The following is a 14,899-nucleotide window of genomic DNA, read 5'->3' on the forward strand; positions in this document are numbered from 1 at the left end:
TCACATACACTTATTAAGTACCGTTGCTTACAGTGCTGTGACTCACACACTCTTTATTCGCTCAGTTCCACCATAAGCCTTGACTCGTAATCTCGTTGCAGAAGTAGCCTTTTGTTGTAGGTCTGTGTGTGAGTGTGTGTGTGTGTCTGTGTGTGCTAAATACGTGATGTCAGTGGCAGTTTTAATCTGTCATGGGACCAGTTGACTCAAAGCATTGTGACGATTAATGTTCCTGTGACTTTTTTTTTATCTCTCCTCATTGGACAGTCCTAGACTGTGACAGTTCAGGCCCTTTTTGAGGCAACAAAGTATTTGCAATATTTAAAAAGCTGTGTTGAAAATACGTAGCATTACCGCCTTTTTATATAAATATGGGTATTTGCGAATTGGCTCATGGATAACCTGGCAGACTTGAACCAGACTTTGAAAAGAATTTAGCGGAAAAGATGATGTCATAAGTTTGACGAAATGGTACAACTCCATTGCCCCAGAATGTGGTTCAAACGTCAGTCGGGAGACTTCTTTATGTAATTTGACACCCGTGGTGTGGTGGAACAGCATTATGGGAGACTTTAAGAGCCCCATGTTTGTTTCTTTAGTGTTCTCAAGTGTTCAGGCGACACGGAAAACCAGTTTAGTTAAAGGTGTTTGCTATTGTTTTTTTTTACTTTTTGGGGGATAATTTGTTCAATTTCTTTCTTTGCTCAGCCTTCTTTCCTCAGGCAACGGAGTCAGCTCCAGCAGAGTCAACAAGGTGAGGAGCAGGACTGCTGTGTGCAGTAAAGTACATTGACATTACTAGACATAAAACAGCTTAGAATATTACAATGTTTTAATTATAGAGAGATTGCAGCTGTCCTTCTTTCTTTTCTTAACATTCTCAATACCTTCCATCTCATCTTTCTCTGTGTATTCTCTCTTTCTTTCCGGCCTCAGGCGTCTCCCAGTAGGAGTGCCTGGTCCGCTGTGCCCGTGGTCAGCCCGGTAGCTGCTTCTGCCTGTGCACCGATGGAAATCGAAGCTCTACCCAGGAGTCCTGGAGGAGAAAAGAGGAGGTTGGTACCCGACTTCAGAGTTTTCCCATTTATTTCATTTTCAGCTCACCTTATTTGTTGAAATACGTGAATAAGCATTTTAGAGACTGGGTGTCTCAAGGATTTGGATGCATGCTTTTAAGTTAAATCAAAATGAATTTGTCAAGCCCCTGGCAGCTTACGACAGTGCTCACCTGACGCTAAGGGGAAAAAGACCAGGTTAGGAATGTTTGACCCTGATGGGTGCTGAAAGAAGAGGGTGGATAGCTAGGTGTGTCTAATGCCACGAGAGTGGCTTAACGTGGCTTATCCACTGACCCTGTCTCGCTGTGACCACGTACGGCAGGAAAGAAGGTGGGAGAAAAAGAAAAGAGTAGTTTTGTGCCTGGCTGTTCTATTTCAAGCTCCAGGAAGGTGGACTGCCGTTAGAAAAGTAGCAGAGTGAGTAGTCAACAGAGACAGGAAGTAGAAAGTGACTAGATGAAGAAGTAGACCTCCTCCTGGAAGGATTTCTCCTGCCTTTTTAAATGTGATACACATAAACTGTTCTAGTGCTCAGCTGACCTCTTCTCAATACCTTTTGTATTGTTTACTGGTAGTTTTATATTTCATTGCTTCTTCAGTTCTCATTCTTCAGTCAGAGTTGTTGCCTCTGAACGGCATCAATAAGAATATATTGCAGTTCTGTTTTTTGTCTTGGATAAATCTGGTATTTCCGAATGCAGTTGAGTGAAGCTTTTTTGTGTGCGAGTATGAATCAATGAAGGAACAAGCAAATGTACATGCAAATATGTATGCTCCCTGCTCTGTTATAAACCTGCATTGTTCCCCTGTGTGTTCCAGTATTAAAATGTACTGAGGACAAATTGGTCTTGTCTGGAGGCCAGGTAGGTACGCTCAAACATGAACCTTGCCATTGCTCTGGCTTTAACCAATCAGGCGCTGTGCAGTGGCGGGCTTTCTGATTTCGGCTTTGGAGAATGGTTTTCTTGTCATAAAACAGTCTCCTGTGATTTGCTATTCGTCCACTTTTGATCCGCATGAAAAGCCAATCTAATCAAGCCGGAAATGATGTGGTGATTTGGGGTGCGGCGCTGGGTTCTGCTCTTTGGCGTCATGAATGGGTGATGGGACCTGATTTCAGCTTTTGGATGTGTTCTCTTCAAGGCTTCGGTGTGTAGATGTCTTTCCTCTCAGTCCTCTAATGTCATGCTGTGCATCTTGTGAACCACCTGCTCCTCTTTAAAACCCTCACTTATCTTCTAAACTGTAAAAGGGTGCACACGATATTTGAAGATGAGTTCAAGTTAATAATTATAATCAGTAATGCTCAGGACGTACCAACAATATTTCATGTTTTTAATGGTGAAAGCGTAATATATGCCGACATGTTAGTTTTCTCCAGTGTGAAGTAGGAACTCTTTCTTCTCGGTCATACTACTCTGGCTTCTGCGGAACAAAGCTCATTCAGATTTCCAGCTCGGGCTGATCCGGTTTCTAGTAAAGTAAATTTCTGGTCAGTTGTACTAAGAGGATTATTAAAGCAGGGGCCTTTTTTTTTTCTTCATTTATTACCCTGAAAAACAGGCCTTGGAACGACCTTGCTCAAAGGGTAAACGGTACACCCTAAAGGCGGTAAAGGCTTCCTCTTCTCCGTCAACAAACTCTTTCTATTTTGTGTGGGAAACGCAAAGGCTTCCGATATTTTACTTCCCAGTTGGTGTCCGTTTTAAGTGTTTTTAAACGAGATTAAGTTTACCAACAGAAGTACTGTTGTTGTTTGGCAAAGACCTACCAGGTGCAGGCTCACGTTACTCTGCAGCAGGCCAGTGTTGGCAAGCCTTAAAAACAACAACATGCTTTACCAACAAGCCCAAGACCTGCAAGTTGTTGTGCATTTTGTCAGCAGCACAAGATATTGCACTGAGTTCTTGTTTATGCGATCCGCTCATGGCAACCGTTTACTACTGACTCAGTGGACCGAAGGAGGATGCTTTGAAAGAGACGATGCCACTAATACTTCAGACTAATTCCTTTCTCCTCCCACTCCTTTCTCCCTTGCTTTTAGTACTTGGCACTTTTGACTTTGCATGGATCACTTGAGCAATCAATCTCCTCTCTCCCTCTGTCTGTCATCCGCCAAATTCACCAAGCACAAAAAGGGAATAATTACTAATTTGCTTCAGCCTAATGCTCATACATGTAACATTGTGATATGATGCCTTCATACTGATGATACAATCCAAATTATATGTAAAACATAATGAAAGATCATTCACAAGAAAATATTCAGCGAGAGGAGCTACTTTTGTTTTTAAGAGAAAACGGTTATAATAATGTTCTTCTAATCAAATGTGTGCAACAACATCAGACAGTTATGAAGCAAAGTGAAATGTTAGCCAATAATAATGAATACATTGTAATTGGTAATGCTAATTGTTTGCTCTCTCGCAGTTTTAAGAAGCCATGTAGTGTTTGTATCTGTTGCTTTCTCTCTTTACGCTTTCCTCTCGTTCCTGTAAGCCCCTCCCCTTCTCTCCTCTGTGACATCATCAGAAGTGAGAGTAGATGACTCGCACACCACTGCCATTAGAATAAATTCATTGCATTCTCCTCAAGAGAGCGTAAGGAAAATAATGGAAGGTCAGCAGAAGTTCGTCCGCTGTAAATCTAGTCTGCTCTTCAAGCCGGTCACTGTTTTTCAGTGGCAATAAGAAACTCTGTGCTCCCTCGCCTCTTATTCTCCCGGTGGAGCTGTCATCATGAATAACAGCTTCCGGCTCGGAGCCTCCAGCGCTGAATGCGTAAACACAGATTTGACATAACCCATCAGACCTCAGCCGCTGGAGATGCAGCGCCAGGTCAACGCAGCTGCAGAGACATCCAGTCCACCTCGCTTGCTGTGTGTCTCCCAACACTTGTCACAGCACACTTAAATGCACGCTGGTGTGCAGCGCAGCAGAGGCAACGTGCCACGAGTTGCATGGCATCGTCGGTATCCTGACGCTGCAAAGGCTCATCACAGCCATGAACGCCTCATTTATCTATTCATGGGGTTCACTAAAATACCATATTTCTTTATCATCAGTGGCATGATTTGTCTTGCCATGCCAAGATTTGCAATGAAAAGATTTCCTATGACAATATGAAATGGAGCTACTGGAGAAAAACCTCCAAGGAATCCTGTTTTTCCATACATGCGAGGACAGACGACGGGGTTAGCCTGCACGTCGGTCCATATGCAATGAATTACACTTCAAAGGACGACGCTCTTTCCCCTTCAGACTCCTGTTATCAGCCGCCTCAAATTCTCTTCTGCTCCTCCCCTATTCGCCCTTTCTTCAAACCTGTCAAACTAGCGGTTTCTCCTTGTCCTCTCTCTCGCCCTCCATTCATTTGCATACAATCTCCTTCTCATCTTCGCTGTTTTCTATCAAAGCTTCCCTTCCTCTCCCGCCAGTCTTGCTTGTGGTTTTACCGACACTCCCCCTCACTCACCCCACATCTCTTTACATCCCCTTCCCATTGTCCTTTCCCTCCACCCTGTTCTCCTCCAGGTCTCCTCTCCTCTCTCCACCCTTCCCGCTCATGTCCCATCAAAGCTCCCCACGAGGAGTTGGACCGGCCCGAGGAACTGACGGCGGTCTCGCGCTCCGTACTGACATGAATTGGACATAATAAATGCGACTGGCTCCGCGGTGACTCACCCATGAGAAGCTTCTGGTATTTGTGGCAGTGACTGGACCACATAGACCGCTCAAAGTATCACACATTCCTTCACAGACTGACACCTCTCCGAGCTCGCCATCACACGTGATGCCGCCTTTTTTAATGTTTCACTCAATTCCCTCCACTTTTCCTTGACCCTTGCTCCCTCTCTTTTCTCTGTTACTTTCTACACTTTCTTCGTCTCTCTCATTCGGTCTCTCCTCGCTCCCTTTCCTTCCTCTGTCCTTCACTTATAACCTCATGATGAAACTGGCTGGCTGGGGAGAGATGGTATCAATGTGAGGCTTAGGAATTCAACTCCACTCTCGACTCTGTCAGGAAACAATAAGTCCCATAGTTCCTGCCTGGAGGGTTTACCTAAGTCCTCTTCTGCTAACATTGTTGGTCTCTCAAAATTAGTTTAGAGTTTTTAAAAAAAATTTTTTTTATGATATTTAAATCACTGTTGCTGCATTGCTTATATCAAATGATTTTTAAATAAGAAAATATGATTTTCTCTATTCTGTATTTAATCCGTTTCGCACATTTTATGGATCTGCTGCTCTGTTTTAAAAGGTAGTTGGATGTAAGTAAGAAGGTCATACTCGTCTGTAGAGATTCGTCTTCCTGGAGAGAAATTTGGTAACTTAGCACAAGAAAATAGAAGCAGGAGAAGAAAAAAAAAAAGTTACTGTCTTTTTATTCCTGAGCACATCCTGGACTCTGTACTCTTACTTAAAATGTAAAATGACCTTCTCATCCAACATTTGGCTGAAAGTCCAACAAGCACAATCCCATTTAAAGTGTTCAAAAGTGAATCAAACTCGAATGAAAATTGTTTATTAGTTTTGTGGACACAGCTCTAGTAGCGTGGGGACAGCTGGGAGAGTTTTTATGAAATGACGCGGCCACCCAAGCAGTGGTGGGTTTGACTGATGTGTGAAGAGCAGCGTGTAGAAGGTGATGATGACTGACTTCTTGCCTAAACCTCAACTACGTCACTGGACAATGTTTTCTTGCACGGTTCAACCAATGAAGATGATTTGATAACATTATTGCTTAGTGACATGTTTACAACATAGCTTTGACCAAAGGATGTATATCTTTCTGAACTGCATTTAAAATCATTTCAGAGAATAAAGACGGGATCCCTCTTGATTGAGAAGACAATGTAGTTCTGTGTGTTTGATAAATCACACTACAGTATTCACACGGTTGGAGCAGGACAACCGGGCTGTTGAATTTACTAACATGTTGTACTTTCTTTTGCTGTCAAGTTGTACCTTCACCATTGAACACATGATACAGATTATATTAAAATGCTAGCTCGAAGCTAGTGGGTTGGTAAACTGCAACAAAGCAAGTCTATACACCAGGCGTTTGATAGGATGGAACCTGACGTTGGCTGTTACTTTAATGCTCTGAACCTTTTGGGTTGTTGCAAAAGATTTATCATCTCCTAAATGAAATCTCTCAATTGTGCATGTGTTGCATTTCATCGTAAATACGCAATGCATCGTGTTTATTGCCCACATGCGTCCTCACTGTTTCATGGATTACTTGACATGTGGGAGTGTTTATTTATATATAAATGTATATAAATATTTGGTTAGTGAGTCCTCTTGAAAAGCATCACATCTTTGTGTGTGTTGTGCCTAAGCTCCTGTTCTCTCAGGCACTATAAGTAATAATAAGTAATATATATATATACTTATGTTTCACTATCTTCAGGCTACAGAAATACGAGGTAATTACTTGGCTGCTGGAAGAGCTTCCACCAAAATCCATGTATCAAATGTTCTGCTTCAACTGGCTTCAGTTTCTCAGAATATTACAGCATATTTATTCCTCAAAGGTTATTGCCTGCTTTGCCGACTTATTTCCATTGACTGAATCGTGCTGCTTTACCTCTTGGGCAGACATTTTCACCAACGTTATTTATCTTAAGAGCGTCCCTCTTGGACACACGGGTCCTTTCTCTTTTTATTCTAAATACGATGGATGCATGGCTATACAAACCCACTGGAACACCTATGAACCTTTTTGCTTTTGCCAGATATTTTTCCAAACACAGTGACCTTCTATTCAACATGTATTTGGGTTATGATGTTGGTTTTGTGGAAAGTTATTCCCCCAAAAAATCATCTTGGACCAGTTTTGACATCTTTGCAGAGTTCATTCATGTCCTATGGAAGTCGCAGGTAAGTTGTACATCTGTAGACATGAACACTTTCATTATCTCCTCCAATGTTTTGGTTTATATTTAAATCGGATCATGCCGCTTCTTTCATATCCTCCTCCTCTCCTGTTTCCTGTCTCCTAGTATGCCCATGGTTGCAGACCTGATGGAAACGTGCATAGATGACGTCCTCCGGGCTGCTGTCGTTCCCACGGAGACGGCTGCAGACGAGGCCGGACCGAGCTACGCCGCCTACGCTGCCCCCGGGGCCACAGGGGCCACCGGGGAGGATCTCCTCAGCCTCGCTGGTGAGGCCACAGAACGCCACAAAGTGGAAAACACTGAACAACGAAAAGTTATATGAGATATGTCGTCACTCAGAAATGAGTGAATAAGATATTTAAAATCTGGTTTTAGAAGTTCAATCTTTAAAATCAAGCACTGTAGCCTTTCCTATTATTATTGTTTTACTTAAATTAAGTCAGGCAAACTGAGCGATAACAATTCAGTTTTATGTACGTGTATTTAAGTTTTACCGCTGTCTCTCCAGAAGCAGCAGCTCGTCTGAAGCAGCTGGAGTTGGAGAGCAGTCCGCTCCTTGGCTCTCCAAAAAATGTCAACGTGAATATGGCCATGAACAATCAGGTGAGTTTTGTTCATATAGTGTCTAGGTTTATTCTGTACCTTTTTTATCCCAGTACCTAAACAATTAACCCAGATAAAGACTAGTAACATGGCTTATTTGCTCCAAGACCCATTAGACATTCATCAGGGATAACAGAGCTATGTTGTCTGGTTTCTTCAGAAGTAACGACCATGTTTTTCTCTTGTTTTGTGTGTGTGATGTGTGCGCCCCGCCCGCCCCTGCTCCATCAGGAGGATGTGGTGAAGCTCACGGAGAAGTGTGGTCTGAGCAGCACGGGCAGCAGTCCAGTTGTCACTCCCCTGTGCACCCCAGAGGGTCTGAAGAGTAACATCCTGAAAGCACAAGTTGAGGCTGCTGCCCTCAAGGTGAGGAGCGGACCCCACACAACTGGATGCATTTTATTGTTCAGTGATCGCACGTTGACGCTTCTCATTTGTTTAGGAAATTAAAAAACTTATATTTCTGCTTAATGTATCTGAAATAACGGCATTCAGCCAGGGCTTTCTGACTTTCAAAACAACCTTTATAAGGTCTAACAATGAGGGATTACATCATCAAAGCTGCAGTATATCAGTAATGTGCAAAACACCATGTTCAGGTCACAGTATTGTGTGAGTCCCCCACCCATCCGTCTACCTATCAATTGATCTCTCTGCGCCGCTGTGTAGGGATCTTTGGAGGAACACGTCGTCATTGTTGGAGATAAAAACTGTAACCTGCAGGAGGCCTCAGCCAGGTATGACCACACACTGGAGTAATTCATTTGTTTTAATGCGTTTCTGCTCAGGCTCCCATAATGTAGTCAACCATGTATTTTCTTTTCAGCCTAAAATCTTCGGTCCGTTTTTTAAACCGTACAGTCAGTGCAGAGATAACATGAACAGGAGAAAAGCTATTGTCACTTGTGCTCTATTGTCTTGAAATGAGCCCCGACCTCCCCTCCTCCATCTTCCTGAGTCATGCCAACTGTCAACACTTTGTCTCAGCCAATCTGGGCGCTGCCTGCTGCTAGAGCTGATCAACCGCTTGAATATTCATGAGGATTATTAGCGTAGCTCAGAAAACATTACATCACCTTCAGCTCGTTCCTACAAGTGCGGCGCCGCAGATTGTCAAGCAAATCCCTGTCGCTGCTTTGTATCGGAGGCAGTAAGTGGCTCAGGATGAAGGAAGGGGGGGATGAGTCATGTAAGATTTGTTAAATGCAGTTTGTAGCAATATATAATGTACATATCCTCCAGTTCTTATTTAAAAAAAAAAAAATCCATTTCAATCTTCTTCCTTCCCTTTACCCCATTCAAATATTGATTCATCATGATTTTAGTGGGGATATTTTACTTTGGGTTTAATTTTTCTCTGAAATTGAGCAATGAGTAGAAACACCAAATCACTGTGCCGTTTATTTTCAGGTTGAAAGTGCGCACCGGCCGACTGGGCAGTAACTCGTCTCTGTCCGTCAGCAGTCGGCCTGAAATCCAAGACTCCTGGGAGCTGCTCAAGTCCGCCCCACCGGTCTCTTTGGCAGGAGCCAGGTCAGTCTGTGTGTCTACAAGTAAAATCTGCACACTGGGATTTGTCTACCTGGTACATTCTAAATATATTTATTTGTTATTCACACTGTGGCTAAAGAAAATGAAGGAGAAAGAGAGAGAAAAGCTTAGCGAGGGAGGGAATCGGTGCAGATTCCTAATCCTTGTAAAAAAGGACAGACGCACACATGCATATGTTTTCTCCCTTTTTTATCTAATTTTAAGTCAAACAATACATTTAGTGACTGTCCAGATTCGGATGCAGTAAATTGATATAGCTCACTGTGCCTATACCTTTTTTAAAAACGTATTTTATGTAACAATCATTGTCATTTCACCTACTTCAGCTGTTACGACCTTGAGAGTAGGAAGAAACAAAAGACAAGTAATGAATAAAGGAGGGTAGAAAACAGTTAAATGTAAGGGTAGAATGCAAACCTGGTTTTCCTTCAATGGTATCAACTTAACTGCACAATTCCTGTATCCTCATTATGCAATTGTATATAAGCTTGCCCCTTAACTGAGCATAAAACAAATATAATGCATCATTCACAACGTCAATCGGAGACAATCGTGTCGCTTGTTCTTCGTGGTCTTTGCTGACATCTGTTGGCATGTTTTAGCTGTGTGTGTGTGTGTGTGTGTGTGTGTGTGTGTGTGTGTCTGGGTGTGTTGAGTCACATGACTTGAGTTCTGCCTGGATACTTCTGGCGTCTCAGCTCAATAAGTGTTTACTGTAGGATGACACAAAATACAGACGCACACAGACGCTTGACCAGACGATCCACAAAGGCGGTCCGGCCCCGGACTCATTGATGCAGTAAATGCTCGGCCATCCCGGCTGTTTATCTTCTACCGTCTGCTGAATGGAGACTCATGCTGTGCTTAAACAATGCATTGATTAATCAATTAGTCAACCATAGAACATATATCAAGAACAATTTTGATAATCAATTAATAACTGAACTCCTTCATCTTAAACTGTTTTGAACCGGTGAAAAACTACTTTTGTGCAAAAACGGGCCGTTTGAAGACGTTACCTTGTGCTGTGGGATGGGCTCGGATAGCAATAAAGAGATTTAAATCACTTTTATACCGAGGAGGATGCTGTAAATGTTTCTGAGAGGAACAGAAACCTGGAGTTCTGTGTCATTTGCTCGTTTTTGTTCTCTCTTTCTGCTCATCAGTGCCGAGAGGCTAGCTGAAGACGTTCCCAAGATGCCCTCTGAGTCTGCCAGCGAAGGCACGGCCCCAAAGGTAACTCACAACAGCTTTTTAACCCGAGGGAATCTCCGTCTGAAGTGGCAGCAGATCACGTTTCGACTTTTCTCCCCTCGCCTTTCCAAGTGATACAAATGCAGCTAAGACAATCCGATCGCTTCCCTTCTCCTTGGAGTCTGGCAACTATCATTGACGCAGTCGGCAACATTGCTAACCTCCGTGTTATTATTATTGTATGGCCTTCACAAGTATAGACACAACGCTTCCTTGATTTGGAAATCAAGCCCTCAGTTAGTCGGACAGAATTGCGCAGTGAAAGCGAGGCGTAATCTGAACTCCGACTGTCATTATTCTCCAACCTTTAGATTGTGTAATCAACATTTACTTCATAATCATAAGTTAGAGCAAAAACCTGTCTAATGCCACGTTAATGGAGTTGTACTATGCATGCATGCTGCTTGTATGGCTCCTCTTTGATCTCGTGTCATGTTGAGATTGTGTACATGTTTCTTTGCTGATGTGTTGGGTTCTGCAGGTCAAAGCGGAGGAAGTTGACCTGCAACACATCGCCCCACTGTCTGACAACCTGATTGATTTCACTGACCCAACTCCTATGGTAAGTCACAGTCTTACCGTAGCAGGGATCTGTTGAAGTAAACCTGCATCTGTTATCAAAGGTGGTAAGAATGCACCATTGTGTGGTAAATATAGTGCTCTGATCTTTCTGTCTCCCAGCTACCACCAGTGCAGCAGCCCAAACCTCCCATCACACCTCGCTGGATCATTCCTACAACTGCTGTGAGCGATCAATCTCTGTATTCACCCATCTACGTTTTCTCATGTTTAACTGTCTCCCTGCCTTTTCCCCTCCACATGATCTAATTCAATGTTTTAGAAGGTTTTCATGTGCATTTCATTTTAATTTCTGTCCATTGACCTGAAAGCGATGATGCAAGGCTCAGTGTTTTTATTTTTCCACATGCACTTGCATAGTTGCTGTTCACTTTGGCTGATGTAGAAGCTCTGTAGAGAATGACCGCCTTCCTTCTCCCTCATCCCCATCTAATGCAGCCTCCTGGCGTCTTTACTAACGGCCTCCTCGACCTTGACCCCGCTGCTAAGGTCAACCCTCTCCTCCCTGCGGATGGGGGAGCAGCTCTCACCCCAGTCCTCCCCCACCTCGCTCACACACGTAACACCGCCAGGTAAAACTCTTGAGATTTGAACCCGAAGCGCCTAAAGCTAGTTTCTATAGCAAGCTTAGTGGTATGCTGACCCCTGCTGGTCATGCAGGGAAATGACGCCCTTTTAGCTGAAATCCCGACTCAGAAGTGCACTGAATCACATGCTTGGTCCTATTTAGAGAACTCATGAGCTCACTTTGAGGCTTCAGCACTGTATTAGTAAGACACAGCTGGTCACTGCAGAGGTTTCCCATCCTGGAGGCGCGACCATGACTGAAGTACTGTACTTAAATACACATTTGAGGTACTTGTGCTTTACTTGAGTATTTCTATTTAACACAATGTTATACTTACAAGTCAGAGTGAATATTGTACTTTTTAATGCCCTACATGAGTAGAACTCTGACTGATGTTCTGCTCTTCACCATGTGATGATACTTTTCCTCTGTTCTTAGTTGTATTTGTGTGTGTTCTACGAACATGTCAATGGAATTCAATTATTTTTCAAGCATGTTTCAGGACCCATCTGCTCATAACCTCTCCGTGAACGTTTAACGCTTTCACCAGCACAGTAGTGTCCTTCGTCTCTGATGCCTTCGCTCTCTCTCGCTCTCTCGCTCTCTCTCGCTCTCTCTCTCTCTCTCTCTCTCTCTCTTCATGTCCTGCAGCCCTGTGGGTCAGCAGCCGGCCTCGGGGGATGGAGCCAAACCCAGAGTTCTCCTAACCACTGAGCTCTGATGGAGAAATGAGGAGCGTCCGTCACCACAGTCCCCGACTGCTTTCCCACCGCAACCCCGTCGTCCATCCACACACACACACACACACACATATACACACACACACACACACATACACACACACCAGCAAATGCTGAACACGGAGCGCTCCGAGGAAAGTAGAACCAGGGAAGCGGCCGCTTACAAACACAATTGCACCCACACTGACAAGCGGATTGGACAAACTGAACTTAGTGCACAGGAAAATAATAGGAATAGGATGACAGTTTTTCAAGATAACGTGACACGAAGCCTAGTTTTTGTAAAACGGTTAAAACAAAACATTTAGCTCCAGTATTAACATCTTAAGAACACGGACCGTGTGCTGCAATCTGTTTAATCCATCCAGTCAGCCGAACCTCTGTCCCTCATAACCGGCCCCATCTCCTTGTAGAAAAGTGTTTTTATTCAACTTGTTTGCTCCAGAGATCAAGTCGGGGCTGACTCACTTAAAAAAAAAAATCTCTTGACACCGAATGGTACGTTGCGTAAAAAAAGCACGAGGCTTCTGACTCGAAGGGAAGTTTGTCTCTTTCAGCGCTGCTTTCCTCCCATTTTCTTTTTAATCGTGCTGTTTTATTGCTGTTTATTCACACCACTGGATCACTGCGACTCTGAGCTCGTCTGAACACGCACAGATCACACAGAATGTAGCGCTGCTGTGCCGACGCGCACTGGATGAAGGACTAAAAGGAAGACAGTGACTTAACATGTTGATTCTAAGAGCTGAATAACGCCTGGACTCTGAACATGAAGTATTGATACGACACTGTACTCTCCCGTTTCTTTTTTTTTAATCCAATACTACACGTGAAACTCGTCTGTTGGCAGCCACTGGATATGAAGACGTCACTGGATTATTTTTTGTAACACTGGACCTTGAAATCGATGTTTTGCATTGGATGACAATGTAGCTGACAACTTTGATGATTTTTTTTTTTTTATCCTGTTCTTACGTTTCCTTCTTGACTTTTTAATTTGCTCACAGCAGTACTTTTGAATTCACACATTGTCGTACCGGCTTAATGAAAGTTAGTCTCTTTTTGGACCCGTTCTGTTGCTCTGTAAACTCTTATCATGACTTTTGAGTGAAAGTTGAAGATGAAGTTTTAACATTGTGTGTAAAATGTGATCCTGTGCTATGTTTTCACTTGAATTCACTGCCTCCACCTGCGACAACTTTTCATTTACAACTATTGTTTTATTGGCAATGTAAGTGCAAGAGGCTGCTTTTGCATATTTGAAATAATTTAAGACCGTAGTCTCACCGCGTTGCAGAACATCTGGCTCCTGGTGTTCATACGCGCTGTAGCTTCGACCCTGCCTTATGGAAATGAATGTATTCACACCGTCTCATCTGAGAGTGCTGGAGATGCCACACTGTGAAAACCTCTACCACTCGTTAAATTCTCAATCGCTGATGTAGTTCATAACTGGAGGAAAATCTTAAGAGCTGATTTTATACGTTAAATTGAGGCCTAATTCTACACTTTTCTGAGTGTAGGAATGTATCACATTGACTCTTAAAAGATGGACTTAGAAAAAAAAAATCTCAATACCCCATTCATCATAATCACAAAGTCTAGACCCTCATTGTAGGTTTTTCATCATGCTCCCGATGATGTCATTGAAGGGAAGCCGACTGTTCCACAATGTCTTCTTAGCCGTTATTTATGCCACTACTCTGTGTTCAAATATGACATGTTGTCCAAAAGTGTTGTAGCGTACAGTTTTAATGTATTGCCAGTATTATGGCATCGGCTGGCTGTAGATACGAAGTAGATTTATATATATTTTTCTGAAGATTATTCTGGCAGTATTGTTACGACACACTGAGAAGATGTCTGCGCTGAGGTGTTTAATTACAGGAAGAAGTAGGAAACGTATTACTGATCGAGCTGACTGGAAGAAAAAAACACAGATTGTGACCTTTCAAATGCAATTTTATATCTTTTTATTTTAATTTTTTTTTCTGGAATATCTGATCATGATTCAGTAAAGCTTTGCTACAGTAGGAGTCAATTGGTTTTCATTCATTTGGACGGTTTGGTTACTGTTGAATATTTGCTTACAGTTTCATTATAGCAACAATCTGCTTTCCTACTGTGCTGTGAAACTAAGAAACCCGTTTCTTTGTCCTGTTTAAATCCACTTCATAAGTACGTGGACGGAGGCGGCAGCAAAATGTATTTTAGACACCCAAAAAAAAAAAAAGTATGCTGTATTTAAAATATCTTAGCGCCAGGAGACGGCTGTTTCCAACGGGGAAGTGAAGCGTCTACACGTATGGATGTCTGTTCTGAAACCAAACATTTACCCACATACACAAAACATACCCTTGTCACTCGGTGTCATCTATGACATCACCAAGGTGTTGTCTATGAAGAGCAGTGCCACACTTTATACTGGATGACATCACAAATTAGAGTATTTCTTTTTGTGTGAAAAAGCTAAAGAGTTTTTCACGTTTACTAATATTTCTGGACTATTTTAGATCGGGTATGAATTTAATTTAAATGGGCGTCGTTTCCCTTTAAGTAAGGGGTCATCTAGAGGTCATTCACTGTAGCTGTTTGTCTTTAAACTGGAAAGAAACTCAAGTCAGTGATTCATCTATACAGA

General features: G+C 42.8%; 1 protein-coding gene across 1 annotated transcript in view; it reads left to right on the forward strand.

Moving 5' to 3' along the window:
• Positions 1 to 14,294, forward strand: part of epb41l5 (erythrocyte membrane protein band 4.1 like 5) — a gene marked incomplete at its 5' end in the record, with an annotated part of 28,699 nt that extends 14,405 nt beyond the window's left edge. The window contains 12 exons of the mRNA XM_079230475.1: positions 709 to 754; positions 937 to 1,055; positions 7,066 to 7,229; positions 7,472 to 7,566; positions 7,798 to 7,932; positions 8,236 to 8,303; positions 8,977 to 9,099; positions 10,284 to 10,353; positions 10,853 to 10,933; positions 11,053 to 11,115; positions 11,389 to 11,522; positions 12,170 to 14,294. Of these exons, the coding sequence (XP_079086601.1) occupies positions 709 to 754; positions 937 to 1,055; positions 7,066 to 7,229; positions 7,472 to 7,566; positions 7,798 to 7,932; positions 8,236 to 8,303; positions 8,977 to 9,099; positions 10,284 to 10,353; positions 10,853 to 10,933; positions 11,053 to 11,115; positions 11,389 to 11,522; positions 12,170 to 12,239 (1,168 nt within the window). The 3' untranslated portion in view covers positions 12,240 to 14,294. The remainder of the gene's footprint in view (positions 1 to 708; positions 755 to 936; positions 1,056 to 7,065; positions 7,230 to 7,471; positions 7,567 to 7,797; positions 7,933 to 8,235; positions 8,304 to 8,976; positions 9,100 to 10,283; positions 10,354 to 10,852; positions 10,934 to 11,052; positions 11,116 to 11,388; positions 11,523 to 12,169) is intronic.
• Between the last annotated feature and the right edge of the window lie 605 nt (positions 14,295 to 14,899).

Source organism: Taurulus bubalis (assembly GCF_910589615.1).
Source record: "Taurulus bubalis genome assembly, chromosome: 15".
NCBI lineage: Eukaryota > Metazoa > Chordata > Actinopteri > Perciformes > Cottidae > Taurulus > Taurulus bubalis.